The following is a 14,636-nucleotide window of genomic DNA, read 5'->3' as shown; positions in this document are numbered from 1 at the left end:
TTCTTTTGGGGTAGGTGGTGGCCTGCAGAAGTCTGCCATCCAAAAAACGTTCCTCCAAATATCCAGAAAATGAAGCATGAGATTGGAGAGTTTCCTGTGTTTTTCTTTGGCTCTAAAGACTATTACTGGACGCATCAGGCTCGTGTGTTTCCCTATATGGAAGGAGACAGGGGAAGTCGGTACCAGGGAATTAAAGGAATTGGAAAAGTCTTCAAAAATGGTATGGCTATTTAATCATTAAGCTAAAAACAGAGGACACAGTGGTACCTTGGTTCTCGAAACAAAATCCGTTCTGGAAGCCCGTTTGGGTTCCAAAACGTTAGAAAACCGAGGCACGGCTTCTCATTGGTTGCAAGAGCTTCTTGCACTCAGCGGAAGATGTGTCACATGTTTGAGTTCCAATAAACGTTCAAAAACGGAAGCCTTTACTTCTGGCTTTTCGGTGTTTGAGAACCGAAATGTACGACAACAGAGGTGTTCAGGAACCAAGGTTCTACTGTACCATAGGTTCCAGCTCCCACAAATTTTGGTGCCAAAGTTGTCGTCTTCGTCTTTGGTGATCACTCATAGCTGAGTAAGATTGTCTTCCATAAACACGGTTTTAACAATGAGTCCATAAGTGACCGTGGAGGCCAATTCTGGATCCACACGTCCTTCCACAGTGGGGACATTGGTTTCCGGGTGGGAGTTGATCATGGTGTGGATTTGCCAAGCGTGCCTTCCTCCTAGCACGTTTCTTCCTTGCATCCTGAGTTTGAGTGCCTTCAAAGCCCATGACACCTTTGGTAAAGGCTGTTCTCCAACTGGAGAGCTCGCAGGCCAGGGTTTCCCAGTTGTCAGTTTATACTACATTTTTTTAGATTTGCCTTGAGACAGTCTTTAAACCTCTTTAGTTGACCACCAGCATTACGCTTTCCATTTTTAAGTTCGGATTAGAGTAGTTGCTTTGGAAGACGATCATCAGGCATCCGCACAACATGACCAGTCCAACGAAGTTGATGTTGAAGAATCATTGCTTCAACACTGGTGATCTTTGCTTCTTCCAGTACCACTGACATTAGTCCGCCTGTCTTCCCAAGTGATGTGTAAAAATTTTCGGGGACACCGTTGATGGAATCTTTCGAGGAGTTGGAAGTGGCGTTTATAAGTGCTCCATGTTTACCACGCCAAGGTCATGTACCATGATTGCAGAGCCAAGTTGGCACTCCTGCAGAGTACTGTAATACAGTGTGATAGTACCATTTTTAAAATAAAACACCACTGCACTTCAACCACAATGCTATAAATGGATTGAGGCTGCACTGGCCAGCTTTCAACTCGCTTTGTTTCTGCTTGCATTGCATTTAAAGAAGCTTGTTAACTTGCTTTTCGCCCAAAGAGATGGGTATATTTATTTCAGAAATGGTATTAACAGGGGTTATCTTTTCTTTAAAAAAACTGCAACTGTGGCCTTCAGCAGGGAAACAAGAATGAGCAGAGATGATCAGAAGATGCTTTGAAACACTATATTCCCGAGAAACCTCTGTGTCAGGTCTTCTTTAGTGTCACACAGTGGTTAGGTGGCCTTAGTCCATCCACTCTTATTTTCAAGCCTCTGTATCTGTAATAGAGTGATTACTGACCTGCTTTACAAGCTTGTAAGGGTTACTGAGATAATGCATGTAATGCAATTTGAACAATCGAAAGCGCTGTAAACACTAAGGATGTCAGTCATTGTCTGAAGGTTCAGGTCCCTACTGCCAGACTAATATCTCGTCTTTCAAGCAGTTAAATGACGTGTTTACGGTCACTGTATGGAGAAGTCTCTCACTGTGATTCATTTGCATGTTCTGTTTACTCATTTCAAGTATTAGATTTTACTATGACGTTGTATGTTTTTAGGCTGCCTCGTTAACTGCTGTAGGAAGGAACTCTTGAAGGTGTGGTGGGATAATGGACAAATACATAAATATATTACTTAAGAGAGTTTTAGGCATTGATTTTCCACTTCCTAAAGTCCTCATAGTGGAGTTTCTTTAATTTGAAACCTGACCTTTAACATTGATGTCAACTCCAAAGATATGAATGAAGTGCTGCTGGATCAAACAATGGAGTTACAAATATCCAAGCATTTCCCTCAGATCCTGTGAATGGGCATGCGCATAATCTCTGCCTGCGTATTATACTTTAGAGGGTAGGGTACGTTCATGTGGATAAAACATTTGTCCCTACAATTCATGCAAATAGTTTATTTTTTAAGCTCTGCAAGAAGCTGAAGCCCGTTTCCGAGAGATAAAGTTCCAACGGGAAGCCAAAGTAACGCAGGAAAATGAGCGCAAACCTCCCCCGTACAAACACATCAAGGTAAGGTGCTTGAGGGCAGGTGCTGTTCATTTGATCCGCCCTGGAAGCTTAGTTCACCTGTTCTTTAGGACAGGATCCTAACACGCAGCCCATTGCTGTGTTCCAAGACCTTTTAAACTGGGACCAATGGGTGTTCCCCTGGGGAACATTTTCCAAGCCCCCGTTGTTCACAGTTGACCTGAATATGGCACTTTGAAGAGCCTTGCATCAGTCATAAGGCTGAAGAAATAAAAAGGCAGTTCTTCAGTTCCTTTATCCGTCTAGTTTGGGAAGACAATGAGTTCATAGATAAATCGAGGGTTTTAATCTCCTTGGAATATTAGAGAAGAATATATAAACCTGTTGGTAATTAAAACCCACATTTGAACAGAGGAGGAACAAACCAAATCCTTACCCAAATCAATATTGTTCTTGAGGAATGGTTTCCCTCTTGCTATTTAAAAAGGAAAATAATAAATAAAGTGGTGATGTTGGTAGCAGATATGTCTAGGATAGTGAAATTTAAAAATTATTACTGCACTGCCTGGGAATCAGGGGGAGGGAAATAGATGTGATTTTTATATGACTAGTTAATCTGTGAGTTTTAGGGTTGTTCACACACCAAACTCAGGGCTCACCTCACCTGGCCCTGAATCAGTTTGGAGGGTGCTAATGTTTAATTATGGTTTATTTGGTCCATCTTGATTCAACATGCTATCTGGCATCCAAATGTCGGCAAAGATTGCTGCCTGTCCCTCAGGAACCATTGTCCTGAGTTGGGCGACATTAACTTCAGAAGCATCCACGCTGGTTCTGGTTGTAACTGTCGCACCAAATTTGACAAAGTCACATCAAACTGGGCGGAAATACATTCAGAGGCATACAAATCAGCACAGTTTGGACACTTAAAGCGAAGTCACGCCAAAGTCATGTTTCAGCCCACCATCTTGATTCAAAATGGCACCTAGTATCCAAACATAAGACAAAGACTGCTGTTTCTCCCTCAAGAATCCTTGTGCTAAGTCAAGGGACAGTATTTTCAGAGGCATCTGAATTGGTGTGTGTTGGAACTATCAAGCCAAATTGGGAGACAGTACAGTGGTACCTCGGTTTAAGTACACAAATGGTTCCGGAAGTCTGTACTTAACCTGAAGCAAACTTTCCCATTGAAAGTAATGGAAAGTGGATTAATTCATTCCAGACGGGTCCGCGGAGTACTTAAACTGAAAGTGCTCAAACCAAAGCGTACTTAAACCGAGGTATGACTGTATCTTTAGAGCTTGCCAAATTGGTGCAGGTTGGGTTCATTATGCCAGATTTGGCAGTATATTGCCAAAAGGGGGTATGATATCTTCAGAGGCATCCAGATTTGCACCGTTTGGATCAGGCAAAGTCTCACCAAAGTCACATTTCAGACCTACAGGTTAATTTGAACTGGTAGCCAGCACCCCAACACCAATGAAAAGTGCTTCTCCCACCTCAGGAGCATTCATATCAAGTTTGAAATTTAAACACTTTAGTCCTGTCGCACAAAAAATCAGGCAAAGTCATATTTGAGAGTGCCATGTTCATTGATGATTGCCTGAAATGGAATTGACTGCTGCTTCCAAGATTAGTGTGTGTGTGGGGGGGTGAATTTTAGAGATTAAATGAGTTGTAATATAGATTGCCTTTTTTGAGAAATAATAGCCAATAACTGCTTCATTGTTGTTGTTTTTTAATATGTTATTCAGGTAAATAAGCCTTTTGGAAAAGTTCAGATTTACACTGCTGACATTTCTGAGATTCCCAAATGCAATTGCAAACCCTCTGATGAGAACCCCTGTGGTTTTGATTCAGAGTGTCTAAATCGGATGCTAATGTATGAATGCCACCCACAAGTATGTCCGGCCGGAGAGCGCTGCCAAAACCAGTGTTTTACCAAGCGCCAGTATCCTGAAACGAAGATAATCAAGACTGATGGCAAAGGATGGGGCTTGGTTGCAAAGAGAGACATTAAAAAGGTATGCGTTAAGTGAGTTGGGTCCATTCGTCTTGTGATGCTTCGCTTCGGAACAAGAAGAATTATTCCCTGTACACGTAGCATTGGGTTCTCTAGTTTGCCTCCTCTAGGACCACCTTCCCACACTACTAGTGCTCCTCAGATGTCTTGGGCTCCGTCATCCATCATCCTAGGGTTGGCGGGAGTTCTGATACAGAACCATAGCTGCCAAGTACCCTGTTTTCCCAGGGAAACCCCCGTTTTTACTTACCTTTTTCCCGGTGGTCCCCCGTATCACTTCATCTCCCGTTTTTCTCCGTTATTTTCTCCTACCGGCGGCCTTTTTTTTCCTGACTTGCCCTTCTATGGGCACCAAAAGTGGCCGCCGCCGGCTTCAAAAGTCACATCTACACATGTCCGGAAGTGCATAGACGCGACTTCCGGTGTCGTGGCGGCCATTTTTGGTGCAGATAGATGGGCAGAGCGACACCAGAAGTTGCGTCGACGCACTTCCTGACATGCGTAGAAGCGACTTTCAAAGCCGCCGGCGGCCATTTTTAGTGCCCATAGAAGGGCAAAGCGACACCGGAAGTTACGTCGACGCAACCTCCGGTATCACACGGCTGCCGGTCCCGGATTCTGCAGTCCGGGACTTGGAAGGTAAGTACAGAACATCCAGGGGACACAAGGTCTAGAAAGGATTATTTAAGAGCATCAGTGCTTGCCATAGGACCAAGAATGGGCCTTTTCAGTGGTGACTCCGTTTATGGAATGTTCTCCCTAGGGACGTTCATCAGGTGCCATTATACACCTTTAGGAGCCAGGTGAAAACATTCCTCTTCAACCAGGCCTTTGACCATACATGATTTTGTTCTTTTCTGTTGAGTTTTATGCTGTTTTGGTTTTGTACGATTATTTTGATACGTTGCTGTATATTATTGGGTGGCATGCTGTTAATAATAATATCTATTCCTCAGGGTGAGTTTGTGAATGAGTACGTTGGCGAGTTAATTGATGAAGAGGAATGCATGGCAAGGATCAAGTTTGCTCAAGAAAACGATATCACCCACTTTTATATGCTTACTATTGATAAGGTATAGTATTTTAAAATGTCTTCATTTGAATCTCATGGTTGACCTAGATATTTGAATCTCATGGTTGACCTAAAAGAAAAAAAACGCAACTACCGTAAACCATTGTGATCAGTGGCAGCAAATACATTTGTCAAAAGCTGCCTCAGGTGCTTCTAAAACAGGAGTTTATTGTGGAATTGGTGCTGCTCTTGTACACAAGCCATTCCCAAGGGGTTTTTCCCCTTATTTTATTATGTATTTTGTGTGTGTGTTTTAGTATTGCAATTTTATGTTGCTAACTGCCCTGAGATCTATGGATGTAAGGCAATATAATAATAATAATAATAATAATAATAATAATAATAATAATAATAATAATTAATAATTAATAATTAATAATTATAAAATAAATAATAATAATAAAACTTCTGTTTGGTGCTCACCTGAGCAGAACATGCTGTCATGTGCCTACTAGCCCAAATGATATGAGTGTGTCTATTGCAGCCAGTTGCTTCATGCTGAAACCAGATTTCAACAACCCCCCAAACCCAGGAGCTGTTCTTCCACGATCTCCACACAGTATGTGTGGGGAAAATACCTCAGGCAGGAGAAATGGGGAGCACAGGGAAGCTCTGGTGCTTCTTTCACCCCCTCCCTCTCTGCCTGACTAATTCGTCTGACTGCTAAAGCAGAAGTTCCTCAGGCATTCCTGCAGAGTTCATCCCTTGCCCAGAGCACCGCTGAAGTAGCAGCTTATCTGAGCATGTCAAGCTTTTTTGTAGGGGCAACTGCCTCTTAGGCTACAGCAGGGGTCAGCAAACTTTTTCAGCAGGGGGCCGGTCCACCGTCCCTCAGACTTTGTGGGGGGCCAGACTATTTTTGGTGGGGGGATGACAACAAATTCCTATGCCCTACAAATAACCCAGAGATGCATTTTAAATATAAGGACACATTCTACTCATGTAAAAACACACTGATTCCCGTACCGTCCGCAGGCCAGATTTCGAAGGCGATTAGGCCAGATCCAGCCCCCAGGCCTTAGTTGGCCTACCCATGGGCTACAGCAATGCAGTATCTGAACCACCTAGCAGAGGAGACTTTAAATATCTACAGAGTAGATCTCCTAATATCCCCGATATTCCAGTATTTCCTTTAATACATGTGAACTAACACACGCCATCATTATAATTCTTCCTGCCAAATTCTCGAGACCCTCCACCCCCAAGCAAAGCAATAGGTTGGATGCATTTTCATCTCCTGCTTAGTATAATTTTGAACGTTGTAGCTTACAGGATTCAAAAACTATTAGTAGTGTATAGCGTTTTTACATTAATCTTTTTAAAGAGTCTAATATTGAGGAAAGCTATGCCAATTTTAGTTACCCAAAAGATACACAAAACAGGACTTCTTGTCGGTAAATGTGGTACAGTTACAACCAGGGATACGTTGGGAGTTTGCCTGTCTATTTTAGCATTGTGCTGGCGTAAAGAGCTACAACTTCAACTCGACAGGTATGATTAGCTCTGCCGGAGAAACGCTTGCTTTGCTGTTAAACCCAATCCCATCTGGTTCTGTTCCCAACTTTTAGGACCGCATAATTGACGCCGGACCCAAAGGAAATTATTCCCGGTTTATGAACCACAGCTGCCAACCAAATTGTGAGACTCTGAAGTGGACTGTACATGGCGACACCCGTGTAGGACTGTTTGCTGTGTGTAGTATTCCGGCAGGTACATACGAACGTTAGGACAACAGAATCGTTTTCCACAGCTCAGAGCCTTGTGTAAAAAGTGTACTCCGTAGTGTTCACATTAAGGCTTCTTAATTTACTCCAGTGCCGGGACCAGTTCCGCATGTGTGGTGGACCTGCCTCGGTCACCAGAAATGCACAGGGGATCCTGCTTCCCACGGCACCTCCGTGCGCAGATCAAGCTTTGCTTTGGAACCGACGTAAATCACTTGCATGCCTTTTGATCTCTCTCCCCCCCCCCCCTGAATAGAACTTTTACAGTATACAAAATGATATTTCCTTTGGAATCAATAAGTGTTTCCCAGAAACAGAGATAAAAATTAAGATCTTTTTAGCTGTACGTTCACAACTTCCCTAAACCGTAAGGATGTGAACCGTGAAACTTTAAACATCAAAACAATATGGCACTGGGACACGAAAAGGAGACACAGACGAGAGAAGAAAGGAGTAGGTTGAAATACAATGTTAAAATCCTAATAACCACCGCATGGTTGCTCTTGTTTTTGTTTGTTTATCCTCAGTTCCCCTTTCCATCTCTTACATGGGAGGGGGGGTTTCCAGTAGAAAAGGTGTGAAGTTGCAGTGAAAAATCTTACCTTGTTTTTTCTTACTCAGGGACAGAATTGACTTTTAATTACAATCTTGACTGTCTGGGCAATGAAAAAACGGTGTGTAAATGTGGTGCTCCAAACTGTAGTGGCTTTCTTGGAGACAGACCAAAGGTATGTATTATTTATTTATTATTCTTTTGTTAATTATTACCCATAAAATGTAAGTATCTCCTTTTTCTGTTGATTAGGTTTTGGGGACAGGGGGCAAGGTCCAGGATGCTCAGATTACTGCCACCAGACCTCCCCTTTCATGATGTACCTATGATGAATTTAGGGAAGGCGGTCTTGGGCTACACCCCTTTTGTGACGTATGGGTGATGCTTCTGGGGGGTGGGCTGAAACCATTTTCAAATTTCTATTTAAGGGCAGGACACCTTTGTTTGGGGTTCCTTCCTTGTTCTCCTGCGTGAGGGGAAGGACCCTGTTGCAACAGCAAAAATAAAGGCTTTGCTTCTCAAACTTCTCTGGTTGGCCTCTGTTATATTCTCCGACCGATGGAGAACCCAATAAGGGCTCTTGTGTACCCCATAAGGGAATAAGGGCAGATTTTTGCTTATAACAGTACGCTTCAGGTTGATTACTCCATGGACCCGTCTGGAACGGATCAATCCACTTTCCATTCCTTTCAATGGGAAAGTTCGCTTAAGTTTAAGTACTCCGCGGACCATCTGGAGCGGATTAATCCACTTTCCATTACTTTCAATGGGAAAGTTCGCTTCAGGTTAAGTACGCTTCAGGTTAAGTACAGACTTCTGGAACCAATTGTGTACTTAAACCGAGCTACCACTGTATGTGGAAATTGTTGCTCGGTTAGCCAACACTCCCTACCTGAGTTCTTCTTAAGAAGCTAGGTTCTTTGGTCAGCGAAAATAAGAGAGGGGACAAGCAAGCAAAACCAAAAGCAAGGCAGGCTCTTACACCTTTTATCGTTTGTTTGTCGCAACAAAGATTTGACCTCTCTAAAGCCAACGGGGAAACCCAAGACAAAGGCTGTTCTGTCAAAGGCTTACACTTGGCGTGAAACAGCAAGAAGTCCCAACCCCCGAAAGTCGATAATCGAAAATACGCCACAAAAATAGGAGGGTTTGCTGTGGGTCAGGGAGGTCAAATTATGTGTCAATCAAAACATCTGGAATTGGCAAGTCTTGCACCTTCTCAGACAGAATTTACATCTAGTGACATTACATGCAGGCGACATTTAGAGCAGGCGACATGACCAGTACATAGTAGTTAGCAGATAGTTTGGGCAAACATAGTCATTACACCATTGGAGGGACTCTGCCCAAATGCTTCTCCTGGAAGCTGCAGCCTACCCGACTCCCTCTCAGGGTGGATTTGATTTAAATCAAATCAATTTAAATCACTTAGTAAGACTTGGCTGATCCCTAGCAGTCCTTGGAAGGGCTAGTATGGAAACCAGCGTTTTCTAAGTCCAAGCTGTTTAGAGAGGGTGAGAAATCTCCAGCCTCTCATGGACACCCTCCAGGGTGGGGCAGGCAAGCAAAATGTATTACCACAGTTCAAGAACGTAGCCTGTCTGGGCAAAAGCACTTAAGGAGGTCGCTCAGCACTTTATAAGTCATCAGATTTAGCAGTCACCTTGAAGGCCTGGTCTTGTAAATTCATTCCAGCCTACTCGTGCCCAAAGGCAAGCTGCCACATTTCCCGCAAACTTCAGAATGCCCTGTGCCGATCCTTTCAAAGCCATCCAAGTTGGTGGCCATCACTGGCTCCCACGGGAGCACATCCCGGTTTTCCAATATTTAGCTCCGCCAGAGGTCCATGAGTTCAAGTGTTACGAGAGACAGAGAAAAACTTCGCTGTGGCCACTTCCTCCATGCATTATTTTATAAGTCACTTCTTCCTCATCTAGTTTGTCAAACGCTGGTCAGAAATATAAAATATTTGAGAAAAGTGGCTGAACTGCTAGAGAGGTCCTGTGTTTAGCAGCTCTGGTTTGAGCCCAGCAACCTACCCATTCTGGGGTTTCCTTTTTGCTCCAGATCTTTGTAGGCAGGTGTTGCAAGGCTTGTGAAAATTGATTTCTGCCATTTGCCTTGGGAAGCTGTAACTCTGCAATGCACTGCTTCCCCCCCTTTTTTTAAAGAATTCATCCTCTAATGCTTCAGAAGAGAAAGGAAAGAAAACCAAAAGAAGAGCAAGGAGACGCAAAACAAAGAACGAAGCAAGGAAAAAATCTGAGGATTACTGCTTCCGTTGTGGTGACGGAGGCCAACTTGTATTATGCGACCGAAAATCTTGTACCAAGGCTTACCATCTCTCGTGCCTTGATTTGGTGAAACGCCCTTTCGGTGAGTAAAAGTGAAGCCGTGACTTTATGGCCTGCTCCCCCTTGTCTTCCTTTTGAAAAGGACAAGGGAAAAGCTTAAGCAGCCTTCACTTTCTTTTAAAACTGGCTTCTTAAACCACTACCCACCCTAGTTCTGGACTTTATCACAAACTCTGGTTGGTTTAAACAAGCCACACCTTCATAACACATCGTTTGGAGTTGCTTGTAGGGAAGCTGGCCAGAATTTGTGAGCCAGCCGTGATCTCTGGTCTGGGCGATGCAAACAAGCTGACTTCAAGGGGAACAGGGTGCTGCTTGGGTCCTTCTCCCTGGAAGATAAAGAGTAGGGGGAGCATGGGAGCCCAGGACTCATGCCCTGCTCATGCATGTCTTGCATAAGTGATCCTTGTTTCATGCAGGTGGTAAGGAAGATTAGAAACAGAAAAGGGGTGGCAGAGAGAGAGGGAGAAAATGGACCTAGGGCCCCTGGCATACCTACCCCCCAAAGGGAGTGCTCCACCATGGCACTGAAATTAAGTGTCCAGGATCAAGAAATCATTTTGCCATTACCTTTTAGGAAATCTGAGTAGATATTATCTGCCCATGCTTTGGTGAAACACACATATATATGAATGAGAGGGGGGAGGGCTCTTTAGTGACTGCCTTACAAGCTCAGAACTTGGTTCCACAACTTTTGATTTAATTGGCACTGCTGAGATTATTTGAGACAAGAATATTCCCTTAAACACAGTTATTTCTGAATTGACTCTCTACCCTTTTTCTGCCGGCAGGAAAATGGGAGTGCCCTTGGCACCACTGTGATGTTTGTGGCAAGCCTTCTGTCTCCTTCTGCCACTTCTGCCCAAACTCTTTTTGCAAGAACCATCAAGAGGAGACAGCGCTGGATTCTAACTTATCTGGACAGTTGTTCTGCTCCGACCACATTGGGGAGAATTTTGCTGAAAAGGCGGCGGCGGCGAGACCCCCTAGAAAACTGGCCGCGCTGAAGTGCAAGCGGAGACAAAGAAACAAATTGAAGAGGAAGGAATGTAAATAATTACGAACTGCGGTTCCCGCTGCCCATGCTGTCTTGTAGATAAGTTGTGAATAGGGTCAGAGAAGGACATGTCTTTTACATATATTCTGCAGGAATTGGGTTTGGGGCAGAATCATTTTTAATCCACTGAGCCAACGGCAGCAGTGTGTTCTGTTGCTTCTGCACTGATCATGGACTGTGTGGCATGCCAAGTTCAGCCACTTTCAGGACAAACCAGGTTTACTCTTCAGCAATAATGACAACACTTGAACTGTTAGGAGTGAAAAACAATTCATTCCAGAATTCCCTAGTTGGAGGTGTGTTCATTTCCAACCAATTAAGGCGTATATGCATAGCTTTTTGAAATAGTAGTCACCACCCAGCAAGTGTTTAAATAGTGCGTAAGAAAGACGTGATTAGCCTTTAAAGCCAAACGTTGTGCGTAGAGCTGCCTATATTACCCGCGTTAAGTGAGGCATATGGACATCATACAGTTTAAGAGGCACAGAGCTCAGTATAACCATGTGCGTTGAGCTTTGTCCAGAAGGATGTTTGGTTTGCTTTGGATTTTATTTTTGTTTTGTTGTAATATTCTGCCAAGGAACAGGAATATGATGGAAACAGGCAGCATACCACAACAAAAGCTTTGAAAGAAAGAACTGCCTCCTGTTGAGTTTCAAAGAAGGAAAATGATAACGTGACATTTAAATCGATATTAAAATCTATGCCCATTTTTTAGATTGTATTTGCATAATAAAAGCCTTTAAAAAACCAAACTAATGCTCATTTACTCTTCTTTTTAAAAGCCAGGAATGTCTTCAGTAGCTAAATAGTGGTTTTTTGTATCAATGTGATAATGAAAAAGAAGAAATTAACCAGCAGCTTCTAAAATAATATGGATGGTATTCAAAAAGGTTTTACTCAAGTAGGCCGATTGTAATTAATGGACCTAACTTAGAATAGATTCACTGAAATTAATGAGCATTGCTGAGTAAAACTTCCTTGCAGTTGCCCTGTGACATGAGTAATTGCATTTTGTCTCTTATTTAGCATTTCTAAATTTTGTTATCAACAGTCCTTCGGCAGATGCAAACAGTTATGCAGACAATTGGGTTCCTTTCCTGTTAACTTTTTGCCAGTTTGAATGTTGTTGGTGTTTTTCTCACCTTAGAATTTAAACAAATATATTCTGCCATCTTTAAAAATCTGGACATTTTAAAGTTTATAACGTCAAATAAAAAGTGTGGCCATTTCATGTTCATGGAATGAGCAGCAAGTATAAGGCATAATAGTGAAAGGTTCCGTGAGCTAACTGCCACTTTTTAGATTAAAATATCAAAGTGGTTTAATCCAGAAATTAAAGTATTTTTAGGCTTCATCTTTGTTCATGCCATTTGTAAACAGTGCCATAGTTTTCCCAAATCAGCATCGTTGGGAACCATTTCTTTAATGAAACTGATTCTTCTAGCAGTCAGCCATATGAATCTACAGTGGTACCTCGGGTTACGAACGCGATCCGTTCCGGGTCGCAGTTCGTAACCCGAAAACGCCATTATGCGCGTGGGGCTTCTGCGCATGCACGCGCAGCAAACATACTTCCGGGTTTGTGCAGTTCGTACCCCGAGTTGTTCGTAACCCAAGGTGTTCGCAACCCGAGGTACGACTGTACTTGCAATTTTAACACGATAAGTTTGACTGTCTCGGAGCATAGTATTCCACAGTTTCAAGCTGCCACAACTTGATGTAACCCTGAATAACCACAATCAGAATTTGGGGCTATCGCAGCCGTCTTGTAAGGAACCAATAAATCCCTAGGTATTCTTTTACTGAGAACTTGAGAAATACAAAATGTTATGTTGGACCTACCGTGAAGGTCCATTTTCTGCAGGGAATGGAGAACCTAGAATGGGTTGTCCCGCTTGCCTGGCTAATATGCAAAGTGGATGCCACTACCACACGTGAAAGGCTGACCTTCCATTGGATGCAGTTACACCAGCTGAAAAGAAAACCACTTCAGCAGCTGCTAACACAAGCACGGAGAGGTCTAAGTAAAATAAATGCCAATTAAACAAGATAGAACCACCGCTAACATGAATATGAGCAGTAGCAATATTGTGTGTGTACCGTTCACTCAAACAGACCAAGTTGGGGAAAAAGAACCATTAGATACTTTGCACAGGTCATCTCTGTAAAACCTAATTAAATGTTAAGAATGTTAAGAAAATAGTACTCCAATACACTACAGACCACAATTAAAAACCAATGGGAGCAGGGCAATAAAATAAATTTGGGGTATTGTTATTAATACGCCACCCATCTGGCTGGGTTTCTCCAGCCACTCTGGGCAGCTTTCAACAAAGATTAAAAATACAATAAAAACTATCTCCAATGGTCTAGAGCAGACATCCCCAAACTGCGGCCCTCCAGATGTTTTGGCCTACAGTTCCCATGATCCCTAGCTAACAGGACCAGTGGTCAGGGATGATGGGAATTGTAGTCCAAAACATCTGAAGGGCCGAAGTTTGGGGATGCCTGGTCTAGAGACTAAGGTCTAAACCACCATTCAAATCCATCTCTGCCAAAAGAAGAGAACTCAACCTAAAACATTAATAGATGGTACCTAATCATGGAAGCTGGCACAGTTACACCCAGGAACTTCATCTAAAGTAGGCATGTCCAAAGTCCGTTTCGGGGGCCCAATCTGGCCGAAAATCCTAAACAACAACTTCAACAACTTCAATCCTAAAAAAGGTCAACAACTTTGGTTGGCCCCCACAGCCCTTCACTTCATCAAATCTGGCCCTCTTTGAAAAAAGTTTGGACACCACTGATCTAAATGCAGGACAGGCTGAACCTCAATAGGCATTTAACATACTGTACCTCCAAATGTGGGAATGGCCCAAAATCCAATCCTTCTGGATATCAGTGCTGCAGGAAATAACAAAACAGGTAATAGAAGCAACTCCAGAACTTGCCCTATTAAATATCTTCCAGGACAACAACACATACGTACATTACATACAAGGAACTCGTAAGTCACTCTCGGCAGCTAGAAACATAACTAGACGCTGGAAGGACCTATCGGGAGTGAACATAGACCACTGGTACCAAAATGAATGAGAAACCGCTGTACTAGAAAAGTTAACCAAAAAAACTCAAACTAGCAGGAGGACGAGCTACGGAGGATGCCTTCACCACAGTGAGGTTCCCCTTTATTACATTCACAGGACAATGACCTACCCACACACAACAGCATACAATTCAATATGGGTAACCAAGCCCACCCCTTCACACAAATAGGACACAGCGCAATCGACAACACAACCAACCAAGCTTGGGAACCCCAACCTCTCGCAATATCAATAATAATAAATACACAAAGGACCTACCCCCGCGATGCTGGCACAATACCCCCCCCCACTAAGAATAGGCAATAGAGCAAAAGAACAATACCCCCATCTCCTCCCCTTCCCCCAATTGTAAGATGTCTATGACAAAAACGTCTCAACAAATATAAACAAACCGTGAAAAAGACTACGAATTGAAAGTGGAGATGACAGATACACTGTTCCC

At 43.1% G+C, this 14,636-nt stretch overlaps 1 protein-coding gene across 2 annotated transcripts in view; it reads left to right on the top strand.

Annotated features, from left to right (window-relative positions):
* The window catches only part of NSD2 (nuclear receptor binding SET domain protein 2), a 65,863-nt gene extending 54,324 nt beyond the window's left edge, over positions 1-11,539 (top strand). For both annotated transcript variants that reach the window (XM_060275129.1, XM_035137435.2), the window contains 8 exons: positions 15-220; positions 2,240-2,343; positions 4,056-4,325; positions 5,281-5,397; positions 6,965-7,106; positions 7,742-7,848; positions 9,845-10,049; positions 10,819-11,539. In XM_060275129.1, the coding sequence (XP_060131112.1) occupies positions 15-220; positions 2,240-2,343; positions 4,056-4,325; positions 5,281-5,397; positions 6,965-7,106; positions 7,742-7,848; positions 9,845-10,049; positions 10,819-11,084 (1,417 nt within the window). In that variant the 3' untranslated portion in view covers positions 11,085-11,539. The remainder of the gene's footprint in view (positions 1-14; positions 221-2,239; positions 2,344-4,055; positions 4,326-5,280; positions 5,398-6,964; positions 7,107-7,741; positions 7,849-9,844; positions 10,050-10,818) is intronic.
* Positions 11,540-14,636: the final 3,097 nt, after the last annotated feature.

Source organism: Zootoca vivipara, chromosome 5 (assembly GCF_963506605.1).
Source record: "Zootoca vivipara chromosome 5, rZooViv1.1, whole genome shotgun sequence".
Taxonomy (NCBI): domain Eukaryota; kingdom Metazoa; phylum Chordata; class Lepidosauria; order Squamata; family Lacertidae; genus Zootoca; species Zootoca vivipara.
Note: the sequence above shows the minus strand (reverse complement) of the source record. Positions and strands in the feature narration are given on the sequence as shown.